Genomic DNA, 13,707 nt, shown 5'->3' on the forward strand with positions numbered 1-13,707 from the left:
CACAATTCAAAGTGTTGGTGCTGAGCTTTAAAGCTCTAAATAGTCTCAGCCCAGTAGACCTGAAGGAGCATCTCCACCCCCATTGCTCGGCCCAGACACTGAGGTCCAGTGCTGAGGCCCTTCTGGCGGTTCCCTCACTGTGAGAAGTGAGGTTACAGGGAACCAGGCAGAGGGCCTGTGGAACGCCCTCCCACCAGATGTCAAGGAAATAAACAACTATCTTACTTTTAGAAGACATCTGAAGGAAGCCATGTTTAGGGAAGTTTTTAATGTTTAATGCTGTATTGTGTTTTTAATATTCGGTTGGGAGCTGCCCAGAGTGGGCGGGGTGTAAATATTATATTATATTATATTATATTATATTATATTATATTATATTAATTTATATCAACTTATAGCATTATGATTATTTGCTGCAGGTAACTGTGAGATAAATAAACTACTGTTATATATTAAAGGCCGGATCCAAATTAACTAAAGACATGGGGGCGGGGGCGGGAATAAGAACACAAAAGAATAATATATATGTTGCACCAGCAAACTAATACCATAAAGCTTCACGCCAGCCAGATATTCCTGTTGACCTCAGACGTTAAGTTGCTTCCATTATTACCATTGGCATACTGTATAAAATCCCACCACACGGCACAAAAATCCAAAGGCTCTGCCTTGCCCTGAATGCAAAGCTTTGTAGAAACAATAATCACCTAACATACAGGAACACTAAACCCAGGATTTCTCTCTCACACAGTTGCAAAACCAGACCAAGGAGCCCTTCTTCTGCTTCCTGGGGAAAGGGGAAGGAGGATCGCTCACCTAGGAGCAGGAAGGCTGGGTGTGCAAGCCAACGCCTGAAGCCCAGACAAGCTGGGAGCCTCAATGGCACCCCTTGGAGGCTTCAGCCAGGGCAAAAACCCTGGGTAGTCCTCTGCTAGCTATGGAAATAATTAATGCTGAAAATTAATGCTGAAGGCCTTGCATGTCCTTGACTGAGAGTTTCACTCCCCACTCTTGATATTTAAGGCCTGTAGGATTATTAATTTTTGCTCAAATATTCTTTATTTATATCACAATCTTCACCTTATACCAAATACCAGTTGTCTTCCGTCTTTATAAACCTAGGCTCCCCTGCTGCCACATTGGACTAAATATATCCACATTTCTTAGTTCTCTTCTCACTCCTTTATCTCCTTTTGCCCCTCTCACTCTTGCTCTCTTTCTAAACTTAAAGTTTCAAAACAGAAAATGGTAGCAACCTTCTTTTGCTGAGGGTGCAACCTCACAGGGATTAATGGTGACTGAACAAAGACTAGCCCCTCGTACCTGAACTAAGCCAAACCATTGGCCCACCCAGGCCAATCCCGAAACTCTTAGAGGCAGTATTTCTCAAGGAAAGAGCTCTTCCAGCTTTACAATATATTATTCTTTAACTAGAAACAAATGGAATAAAGTTTGAGGTGTCATTTCCACTCACCATATATGATCAGCCATTGGGGATAGTGCCTATAACTTGTTGGCTCTCTTATGTTGTGCCAGAGTTTTATCAAGTATGTGATCAATCAGGCTTCTGGAGCTTTCTGGATTCTGCAGCTGAATCTTATTTACATTTATGCAATCTCATTATCATTGTTGCTCAGTGTAAATCCATCCATATGATTTATGTTCTTGTAAAGAGAACAAAACAAAAATGTCAAGTGTGCAGCCCCCTCTAGGACTGCTGGGATATTAAGGCCCCAGAATTCTATTTTACAATGATTTGCAAGCATATGCCCCAGACCTGGAACAAAGGAGGACACAAGAGCATTGAATATGACAATGCATCATCTCACTTTTAAAGCAATAACACTGACACAGATCAAGATGAATGGGAAGGAAGGTTCTGGGGGACAATTCCCAGGTGAGTCCTGTTACCTGAAACAATATTCACCGGCAGTTCATTTCAGTTGAATGGCCAGATGCTAATCTGAATATTAGTTTTCATGCTGATGGCAAAATACTTAGTAATCTACTAATGACCTTAAATGAAAATACACTTTGCATTCCCCTGTTGCTTCATACTGAATTTAGTGTTAGCTGCTGCTTAAAAATTAAAAATAAAAATGTATGTTTGCATACACAAAGGGATGAAGCAATATGGGGCCCTATTGTGTGTCCTTTGCAAAAGAACACACAGAGACATCACAAGCAGGGACTGACAACAAAATATACTCAAGGTGATACAATGCAGGCAGAATGTGTTTTAAAGGATCATATTGGCAAAATGAGAATGGAGACTGGGAGAGAGAGAAAGGGGTTGTGGCTGAAAAAGCCCTAGGGGCCAGTGGCATCAGGTGGCTGGTGGGCTGCAGACCTGTTAAAAGACCTGGTAATTGGGAGCAAGACCAGGAGATGTTCTGTTAATCCTTGTTCTTCCACAGCAGGGAGGCCAGCTAAACTGAGAGCAGCTTCGCAGAGCTGGCTGACTTGCCTGCCATGCAATAGCTGGTGATGGTGCTTTGGTCTCTTGGGTCCAATTTAGAACCATAGAGTTGGAAGGGATCCCCAAGGGTCATCTAGTCTGACACCCTGCAAGGCAGGAATCTCAGCAAAAGCATCCCTGGCAGATGGTCATCCAACTTCTGCTTAAAAACCTCCAAGGACTGAGGGAGACCGTTCCAACTGAAGCGCAGGCAAAGCATGGCTAGGTCAGGCGCAGCACACCACACCACTGGCCATGGGCTCCATGATCATTAAGAAGAGACCCTTATAAGGATACAGATCTCTCCAGAGTATTAACTCTAAAAGGTTGGCAGAAGCTGGGACAGAGCAATGGGAGCTCACTCCGTGGCACGGATTCGAACCACTGACCTTCCAATCAGCAGGCCCAAGAGGCTCAGTGGTTTAGACCACAGCACCACCCATGTCCCAATGATTTGGCTGAAAGATCCTTGGGATGCAGTTGCTTTTCTTGAGGACCTGGTCTGAATTAGCCTCCCTTATCCTCTGCTTGCATGTAAGTAAAATAAATATCACAATATAACATACATCTCCAGAGCACTCCTACAGAGGAAACTAAATAATGCAGTACTTACTCTCCCTTAAACATCTTACCACTTAGGAAAGCAGGAAATGCTTACCAAATATTTACTAAGTTTCTATTAGGTATATATAATTCTATATACACATTATTTGCAACATAACACATCACATATGGCTCTCAGAGCAGAATAAATACTCATTGCTTGGACAGGCACAGGGCAGATGGGAACTAGAAAACAGCAAGCTCAATGGATATGCTATCCCATTTTAGAGAAGTTTTAGGACTATGGGAACTTCAAAGGGTAGATGGAGCTCTCCTATTCCAAAAGGTCCATTAATATCAGTGGAAGAAGCAGAACTCTGTGTGTACATTTCATTCATTGCACAGTTTCGGTCCCCCCCCATTGAAATTAATATTTGAGCATCTGCATATGTGCCTCAAAGCACAAGCAGGGCACCTATTGCTGTGCTCATGGAGGCTCCTCTTCCCGCTGCCCAAAGTTGCCATTACAGCATGTGTGCTCCAATATGAACCTCGTTGTGTGCTTATTTCATGGACTGGGGCCTTCCTCTGAAGGCTCAGAAGTCAGTTACAAGGAGCAGCATACTTTTCCTGCAGTTATTCCTTTGAGCACCTGCGGTCTCTGCCTAAGGAGACGGCTTCTCTCCTGGCATACGGGGGCAGAGAAAGCATTTCTATTCCACAAAGTCTTCCAGAGAAGGTAGGATAGCTGCTGTTTCTGCCACAGGACATATGTGTGTGCTTGCTTTAACTGGTTTTGTGGTTGAGCAGTGAGTCTGAGTATTTGTTTTAATAGGGATGTCTTAACAGATTGCACACTTTCATGACATTTTATTGTTTGTTTGATTGACTGAATGGTGGAGAACAAATAATGATTCGACAAACCTGAGAGCTCCTTAGAAGGGGTGGAAGAGAAGTTAGCCATTGCCAGTCATTGTGCATGTGGTGCAACAACCTTTAGACTAGGCATTTTGCCTGTGTGTGCTTATTTATACATACCATTTGCTGATTACATTTGCACAAGAAAATATGAACTCACTGCAACACATCAGTAAAAGTAATAATAAATACATTTGGCATCAGTGATCACATGGAGCTGGTGTGCAGCAACTCCCTACCCAGTTGGGCATATCATCTATGCAACATGAACAAGTTAAGCATCAGATCATCATCTTCCCTCAAATTGTTTGTCTACAAAGTCTTCAGCTTAACACCTTAATTCTCATCCCCAAATGAAGCAAAGCCTCAGGACAGGTAAGTGCTTTGGTCCATTTGTTAACTCGCTCCTCTCCCCACTGCTTAGTGCTCTTGCCCCCTTGTCACCCCCCCATGGCAAAACTTAGATTGCAAGCTCGTTTGGCAGATGCTTTTCATTTTCATTTTCAAAATTCTGTAGGGCACAGTGCACACGAACAACAGTAAATGTGCAAATAAAGAAATAAAGAAAGAAATCTCGTTGCCTGCAAGACCTGTCTCAAGTGGTCAGTCTCACAGATTTCAAAAGAGGTAACAGAACTGACTCTGTATATTCCCTGCTGCTTCCTTGAAAGTTACAGGGCAAGCCTAGCAAGCAACAGGCTCCATGTGGACGCTGGACCACACACTGTTTTCTGGATAATAGCAAAAAGGGTGAAGCAGAAAAAGTGACAGAGTACAAAACTCTGGAAAGCCACTTGGAGGATGTGTGGAAGAAGTTGGGCTTGAAGAGGGATTTGCAGATGGCCAAAGATCAAAATAGAGCAAGTGAAGCTGTTGCACAAAGGGGTGGCATCGGAGACTGGAAGAAGGGTATTATTTGATAGACAGGAGGAAAGGCCTGTGAAGGGAGGTGAGTTATGATATAGGGTTTGACACAAGAATGAGTAGAGCCTTGTAGGTAAGGAACAGAAGCCACTGTAGAAGATAGCAGGGGAAAGACTGCAACTGAAACATGAGAGGTGATAAAATCACTTGTAATACAAGCAAGTTATCATTTTTTTAACGTTTAAAAATATATACTTGAAGGAGTCTAGACTAGTTTCTGATCCCAAACACCTAGGAATAAATCTAGATTACCTCTTTTGATTGTCAGACATAGTGATCTCAGATAAAGTCTGGTTTAAACAAAAATGAAAAAGCCATGTATAGAAAGAGAGGGGGGGAGATAGTAGATAAAATTTATATCCCCCCCTTCCTCCCAAAGGAGCCCAGGGCAGCAAACAACAAGAGATAAAACAATTAAAACATCTTTAAAACATCTTAAAACAAATTCTAATACAGATGCAGACTGGGAAAGAGCTAAACTTAAAAGGCTTCTTGAAATATACATCTCAACATATCTGGGGCATTTTCCCTCTCTTTCTTTTAAGATCCAACAAGCCACAACATATTTCTCAATGCTAGAGGCAAGGATGATGCAAGTTTACTAGATGTCTCAAGCAACCCCCCTCTCAATCAAATCAAACACATTTTACATCAAAGGACACCTCTTTTAAGTCTCTTAAATAACCCTAAGCTTGAGAAAATCGCAGTTCACAGAAGTGAAAGAACGTAATAATAGTTCTATACTAACAGAGGAAAGCCACCACAATGCTATTTATCTTGCAAAGCCGGCTGGATCTCAAATGGTTGTAACACTATCAGTGTAGCTTTCAATAAGGTTTGCTACTACAGTATATTAGAGTAATTTTTCCCAGTTGTGTATGCATCACTGAAATTAAACAATTGTACTCTGCAAAATTAATGCAAAGCATATCTTGCCTCCCCTTCACGCTCTGCTAGTTCACATATTTCTGCTGAAAGCACAACAACAACAACAACAACAACAACACTATTTCTTCATAGACCTATGTTGCTGGACACGCAGCTTGTCAAGGACTTTAAAAGGGTTCCTACTACATGCCAAATTCTCCTGCTTTTAAAATGATCAGCATATTACTTTGGAACTGAAAACCAGGCTTTACTTACAAACACATCCATTAGCAGATGCTCCAACGTGGCTTCAATGTCTTCTAGCTTGGCAGCTAAAGTCATCATGAAGGCAACTGCTAGCTCAGATCCAGCAACCTGAAGAATCCCACCAATTCGCAGTTGGTCCAGTGGACCAGCTCCCTGAACTGTACACAGCTTGTCCGTTTACACAACAAGACTTTCCCTGTTCATCACCTAAACCTCGCAGTGTTGACTGGAGGATGACTATTACTCCATCTAGAAGGGAAGGCACAAACTGGAGGCAAAGACTACTGCCTTTCTCCTCAAATAACTGCACAGTCTGAGGAATTGCCTGGCATTTGGGAAACCACAACAGAGGGAGCTTTCGTGAGAGAAATCCTCATGCACACAGGGGCATTGGAGAGAGGAAATACAATAAAGTGCCTTTAACTGTGACTGATATTTATAGGAGGACAAGATTTTTTTTTACACCATTCCATTTCTCTGTTCATTTCTGACCTTTCAACAAATGGCTCAACACACTGGAGTCTATTGAAATATAGGGGCAGCAGGTCTCTCAGAGGCTGCCTGTGACCAACGCCAGGCCAGTTCACACAGCCACCCCCATCAATAGCTCTTTGTCAAAGGCCTATCAGACTCTGCACTGTCTGCTGTGGACAGAAGAGAGCACAGACATGAAAGAAACAGGGAACCAAAGTTGCGCTGGGACATTAATTTTTTCCTAGAAATATTTTTAGCTCCTGTTGCTGCTTGAGAAAAAATAATGTAAAGGACAAAGTTAAAGGGGAGAAGGGGAGGGGTGGTGGTGGGGAAGTTGCCTCTTCCCCTTCTGCAACATCTAGTTCATATCCCAAATGTAATTTGAGTCTGCGCTTCTCCACGCTCAGTACCAAAAATGTGGAGCAGGGAGCAAGGAAAGGCACACTGTAATGATGATGTGAGGTTCTGATGTACTGCACATAATGATCTTCTGAGATGCTCTGGATCATCAACATGGTCATCAACATGTTGAAGGGTCATCAACATGGGGCTACTACTGTATTTGCGGGAGACCTGAATTCTTTAGAACATGCAATTTTCAAGCCCAGAGCAACATGATGAGTTTTGTAGAGGGAAGCATAACTTCAGGAACTCAAGGTGGCATGAGAAACCTGGGGCCAATAACCACATTCAAATTCATGTTATTCTCACCAGCTATCTATGATTACTTGCTCAAGGTGCAGCCCCAACCATTGTGTGTGTCTGCCTTGAGATTTTCTGTGGAAAAAATACAGGCAGGATATAGACATAATAAATAATAAATGCTTAAGATATATATAAAAAATGGCAAGTGTGTTATTTCAGCCCGTATGTCAAATACAAAAGGTATACTTGACATGTAGTTCTTTTGCTCTGCAAGTCCCAAAGTACTTCACAACTTAAAGACAATTATACTGTGCCCTGTCTGACTTCCACGAAAATCAATTTGAGCTTTTCCATTTATATCAGTGGGGGATTCACACTGTATTGCATCTGGAGGAAAAATAATGTGGGAAAATTTCTGGACTTGTTCCAACAGCCTGCACAGCACCAGGCTAGGAAGGAAAAAACAGGAAAGGAACTCCTTATCCTCTGATACCCAGTTCATCACTTTTACCTGCCGAATGGTGCTGACTCCCAGATTTTATGTTTTTGCAGAATCTTGGCGTTGGGGTATAGATCAGTGGTGGGGTGCATGCTTTGTATGCATAAATGTCCAATGTTAATCCCAAGCATCTCCAGGTAAAATGACCTCAGGTAGATTATCAGGGAAAAGTCTCCAGCCACGGTGGCCGATGCCCGTTAGGTCGAAAGCAGAGAGACCAACCGTAGGTGGAGTCAGAGTCAATGACAGGCAGAGCCAACTAATTCTAGGATTAGCCCCAGCCTCTTTCCTGCTGAGTTCTACAAAGGACAACACCGAGACTTACAACCTTGGACTGGCTGTAAGAAAGAAGACATGCAGGTGGGGGCTGAGTGAGGGAAGACTGAGGTTGGTGGGTCAGTGGCCCATCTGCCTCAATGGATCAGCCTCCACTGGCTTCTACCCAAGCAAGGCACTACCAATCTGGGTGAAATCAACCAAGGATCTTGGGGACAACCCATAGTTCAGTGGTAGAGTGGATGCTTTCCCTCACTGTGAGAAGCAAAGTTACAGGGATCCAGGCAGAGGGCCTTCTCGGTAGTGACACCCGCCCTGTGGAACGCACTCCCACCAGATGTCAAGGAAATAAACTACTACCTGACTATTAGAAAACATCTGAAGGCAGCCCTGTTTAGGGAAGTTTTTAATGTTTGATGTTTTATTGTGTGTTTAATATTCTGTTGGAAGCCGCCCAGAGTGGCGGGGGAGGCCCAGCCATTTCAACAGATCTAACCCACTCTATTTATTTGGCTTAAGGAGAACAACAATTAGGAAGCAACATAAACCAATGCATTGGAACAGAGGTTGGACAAACAAATGCTCTGGGTGATTATAAAGACAGGTAATCCTTGCAGCAGAGAGAGCTCAGTGGGATGTGAGGCTGTAAATTCTGTCTACGTGTTCTTGATTGCAGTTGATATTGCCTTTTCAACCATCCACCACAGTTGGCGGTCAGGGAGCGATGGGTGACTTTTACTAGACAACAGTATGACAGTCCATTTAGAGCACGCAGTGATGGATTGCTTCAACAGTAATGAAGGGAGAACAAGACATTTCTCTGACAGACACGCTCATGGATAGTTCCTCATGTAAGGCGATAGATTAGCTTCTCCACAAAAAACCTTTTAGCACAGCAACAAGCTTGAAGATTCACAGCCTATTCAGCCTTGAATGTGGAAGCAGGAATATCGCCACTAGGATGACAATTTAATTTCAAAAATTCTGATGCTCTAGAAGGACCCAGCAGCAGAGTAAAAACTTGTTAGCAGCCTAGCAGGGCAGAAATTTATGAGTGGTGGGCGGAGCCTGGCAGTGGTTGCCAGCTATGGGCAGAATCAGAAAGAATTTGAAATTAATCAGCTTCTCAGACACCGGAACTGGCTATCTGATAAAGCACTGATTTGTTGTTCCCCCTAATATGTATGGCATTTTACGAAAAATTGGAGAGTTTTGGATTGAAGTAGTATCAGCTAAAGATGGTTGGCATATTGTGGCCCCAGCAATGGTGGTGAGCAGATGAAGTCTGTTTGCCATGACATCCACCAGTAAACAAATGGGAGCATGGGGAAAAGCTTTGTCTTAGGGTCAAACTAGACAAGATGCTGTGAGTTCCATGATAGGGTCTTCCACAGGTTTTTGTTTGTTTTTAAAAGCAACCAGGGAGGAGAACGAGGCATCGGTAGAGGGATTGACTCTTTCTCTTACACCAAGGAGAGTGAAACCTGTGGTCCTCCAGCATATATTGGACCCCCAACTCCCATAATCCTTGGCCACTGGCCTTAGACAATTCCCCCAACTTTATCAGACCCTCCAAAACTCCTATTTGTCCCACTTACAACCCAGAGTCTAATTTGGACATCAATTTAGTCATTAGTCATCAGCCCAAATTTTTTTTACTCTACATTCCCACCACGTGATAGAAAGTGCCTTCCTTCTCTTTACATTTTCAACAATTATTTAATCCTATTCTATACATTTTTGCCATTTTTGCCCGTGTAATATACCATCTATACATCATTTTCATGTAATTCTCTTTCAACAATATGCAATCCGTGAATTTCAAATTCACTTTCCACAGTTTTCCCCAATCTTCAAATTGTATATTATGCCCCAAATCTTGTGCCCATTTGATCATTACTGATTTGACTTCTTCATCTTTGGTTTCCCATTCTAATAATATATTATAAAGGTAAAGGGTAAAGGGACCCCTGACCATTAGGTCCAGTCACAGACGACTCTGGGCTCATCTCGCTTTACTGGCCGAGGGAGCCGGCGTACATGTGGTCAGCACGACTAAGCCGCTTCTGGCGAATCAGAGCAGCACATGGAAATGCTGTTTACCTTCCCGCTGGAGCGGTACCTATTTATCTACTTGCACTTCGACGTGCTTTTGAACTGCTAGGTTGGCAGGAGCTGGGACCGAGCAACGGGAGCTCACCCCGTCATGTGGATTCGAACCGCTGACCTTCTGATCGGCAGGCCCTAGACTCTGTGGTTTAACCCACAGCACCACCCGCATCCTGACAAATAATATATTATACGCTTCCTTTAATAATTTAGCATTATCCTCTAAAATTTCCTTTTGGAATTTGGAGATTGTGTAGCTAAATCCTTTCTTATTATCTTCCTTGAAGATCTCATTTAATTGTCTATGATGCAGCCAACTCTGAACATGTTCCTTTAAAAGAGATATCTTCTAAGCAAACATACCCAACCCTGCACAAGCCAAAAGGAGACCACACACTAAAAGCATTGGACAGGATACCTAGAATAGGTTTGCCTGAACGAACAGTGATAACAGTTAATGGCTAGTAGCTATCACCCAGTGGGCACCCATTGAGTGGAGGCTCGTAGAAACAAATTGAATATATTTAGCAAGGAAAAATAGCTTTTGTTTTATTTGCCCTGGGCATGAAAGAAACCGCGGGGGGGGGGGGGTTTGCTGGCAGTATTGGTTGGGGGTTTTATTTATTTACTTATAAAAAATAGACTGCACTTTCATAAGAATAAAGCAAAGAGGTACACAGCACACAACATTGCAATGGAATAATAAGAACACAAAAAAGAGCAAAATGTTACTTGCTCCTTCATACCCAGCTTGTATATTTATATTACTTTAATTACTGTAATCCTTTAATGTGTGTTTTGTGATATATGTACTTCTATTGATTATTTTGTAAACCTCCCTCAAATCTCAATGGATGATGTGTGGTTTAAAAATGCAGTAAGCAGCAGCAGCAGCAGCAGCAGCAGCAAACTGCTCTTACAAAAGCACCTTGAGATGGAAACTGGCACTCCAAAGAGACGTCCCCAGAACTTTCCTTCACTCGGAGATATGCAGAGCAAAAGGCAAGGTTTTCACTCATGAATGGTTCGCATACATTTCATTTCTAACTGCCTGTGCATATGCATTATTTAACACAAGAGAGCTAGATATAGGATCAAAGTTGCTTTTGTTATGCATGTGAAATACTGTCTGGAATAAGTCATATATTTGCTCACCTGCAGATGGATTTTACTCTGGCTAGAGAGACAAAAATGAGACATTTAATTGCAATAATAAATTTTATAAAGCATACAAGCGCTTCCTTGTAATATTTAATGCACAATGGAGAGTTATAAATAGGTTACAGCCCTGTCTCCATAGGACCGTTGATAGGATGGCACGGTATTTGATTCAGGGAGGCACTGAGAGACTCACGGTCTCTTTAACCCTATTATAATTCCACTGGCCAACCCATGTCATCTCAGGACTTTAGACTGATGATTTGATTTGACAGAATTGGTCAAACAGACAGGCTCTCTTTCCCTCCTTCTATTCAAATGGAATGAATTTCAAGATTTCAGCAACCAACGAACAGTGAAAACTGTGTCGTGAGCAGAGAGGAAAGGAAAGCCTCAACCCAACATATAATGACCTCATTCATTTGGTGTGCCCCCCCCTCCTTGAGCCACCTGCCATGTTGGTCTGCTTCACTGGTCAAGGAGCCTCAAGAAGTGTCTGTTTGCAAATGCTTCGAAGAGGTCAGATGCACGTATTCTGTGTCCCCAATTATAACATTACAAAAAACTGAGAGGAATGGGAGCTCATTAAAGCTTTTCATTGAACTCCATGGAAACATTCACCATATGGAGGTTGTGACAGGCTTCAGTACAGGAGGGGAATATTTGCCACAGAAAAAAAAGCAATGGCTGCTTCTCATCACTTTTCAGATTCCAACATTAAGTAGGCCGTGAGCTGATCATTGAGAGGTGATCCAAAGCTTGGACCATCTGTTGCCTGGGGTGCACTGACTGCAGGTGTGGGTTCAAATCTTCAGACTCCCATCTACATAAGACACTCCTTGCTCACCCAAAAAGGGTGTCAGGGGATGTCTTACAAATAAAAGGTACAGCCAAATCAAAAGATACACCACAAGGGGGGCTTCTGTTTTAGCTTCAAGGAATATTTTGCTGTTTTGCCATCCACTGTGACATACTTAAAAGCTAGCTCCAAAAATTTCTGAGCCTATGGTGTTAGAGAAGAAGAACAACAACAACTGGAAAGCAGTATATATCTCCAACAGAAAGTTAGTGTGAACTGGTGGACAGAGCAGCTGTGATCATCATGAGGCCTGGCTACTAATTTGAAGAACATACTGTTTGAGTCAAAGTATTTCCCCCCTTGCATTCATGAACCTGGGTATGGAGAAATTCACTGGTGTGAACTGGTCACATGTCCACAGTGCAAACCACACTGCGAAAATAAGAATGTTTTTCTCATTCTCCAATAATTAACCCTACACCATTTCTGTTCTGACACAGAAGCAAGACCATCATGAATGTGGGGAGAGAGACTATTCTGGCATGTTCATGTAGTCAAGCCCTTTGGGCTTTTGTGACTGAATTGAGCATTGTGGGAATAAAAAAGGAAGCAATAAGCTTGAAGGTTGACTTGACAGCCAGTACTTTGCATTTAATCAGGGATCATTGACTCTGGTCAAACTCAATAAGCAGTTTCTGTCAGTATTCAACTTCATCCCAGAAACAAGACTATCTACTAAAGCCCTGTTTACATAACACATCTTTGATCTCTGGGGCTGGGGTTGCCATAGAATCCAATTGTGGCTGTCACCATCAAGTAGGCATTCACAAATAAAAGCCTTCCTGAAAGAACCACGTGTCATACTCTTCTTCAAGTTTATGACTTATTGTCTCCGGCTTGATTCGAATACCGCAAAAGTACTGCAGAACTTGTCACTGATCTTCACTCTATTCCATTTTATTATTTGAGTGACCTATTGTGAATCAGCAGGAGGAGACTTTACATCTCAATATGCTGACAATGTTTACTTGAAAGATCACAACTCATGACATCTCTCAGATGTTCAAGAGAAAATTGCTGCCATCTAGTCTATTATTCAGATTGATGGCAGCTCTCTTCAGCCCTCTCCCCGCCTTCTCTCCAAGACTCAAACTGAACCAGTGTGTGACATCCTCATTCATTTGGACATAATGGTCACATCTGGGAGAAACAGCCACAGCTGCTTTGTTGTTAAAAGATGGCCTTTTCCCTCCAGAATACCAACTGAAAAACTTTTGAACTTGGGGATTTAGAATGAAAACTTGAACCATGATTTGAACTTGGAAGCCTACCATCTCACTAACTTCCCTGCCAGGATATTCAGATGAACATTCCCCCTTCCAGAGTGAGGGGAGTCACATTGTGACAGTGGGCAGAAGATGTGGCTGCCTTATATAAAGATTCTAGATCTTTATATATGTATATATATATAGCCTATATAACTAGGATAGGATAATAAGTTCACATGCCCTGGATGCCCTGGATGTAACCAGGATAGGGTTGCAAAAACAAATACCATAGATGATGTACAGTGTGGAAATAAATCTGATAATTAAAAGCCAGAAACTAGCTTGACCTAAAGATGTTGCCAGGGTTATCTGATTTGACTCCAAATCAGGCCCACTTCACTTCTTTTACAATTCAAGTGTTATTTCTCTGAGATGTTCTTCTCTAACATGGAATCCTAAATAAAAATCTGAGCATGCACTGTCAGCATTTAGCAGACAAATC

At 42.4% G+C, this 13,707-nt stretch overlaps 1 protein-coding gene across 4 annotated transcripts in view; it reads right to left on the reverse strand.

Moving 5' to 3' along the window:
- The window catches only part of FRMD4A (FERM domain containing 4A), a 426,455-nt gene that overhangs the window by 291,666 nt on the left and 121,082 nt on the right, over positions 1-13,707 (reverse strand). The window contains exon 1 of one of the 4 annotated variants that reach the window (XM_083574965.1): positions 5,987-6,382. The exons of the other annotated variants lie outside the window; for them this stretch is intronic. Coding sequence (XP_083431091.1) covers positions 5,987-6,055 — 69 coding nt within the window. The 5' untranslated portion in view covers positions 6,056-6,382. Of the gene's footprint in view, positions 1-5,986; positions 6,383-13,707 lie in introns of those variants that run through there. 4 annotated transcript variants of the gene reach the window in all.

Source organism: Podarcis filfolensis (assembly GCF_964270895.1).
Source record: "Podarcis filfolensis genome assembly, chromosome: 10".
Taxonomy (NCBI): domain Eukaryota; kingdom Metazoa; phylum Chordata; class Lepidosauria; order Squamata; family Lacertidae; genus Podarcis; species Podarcis filfolensis.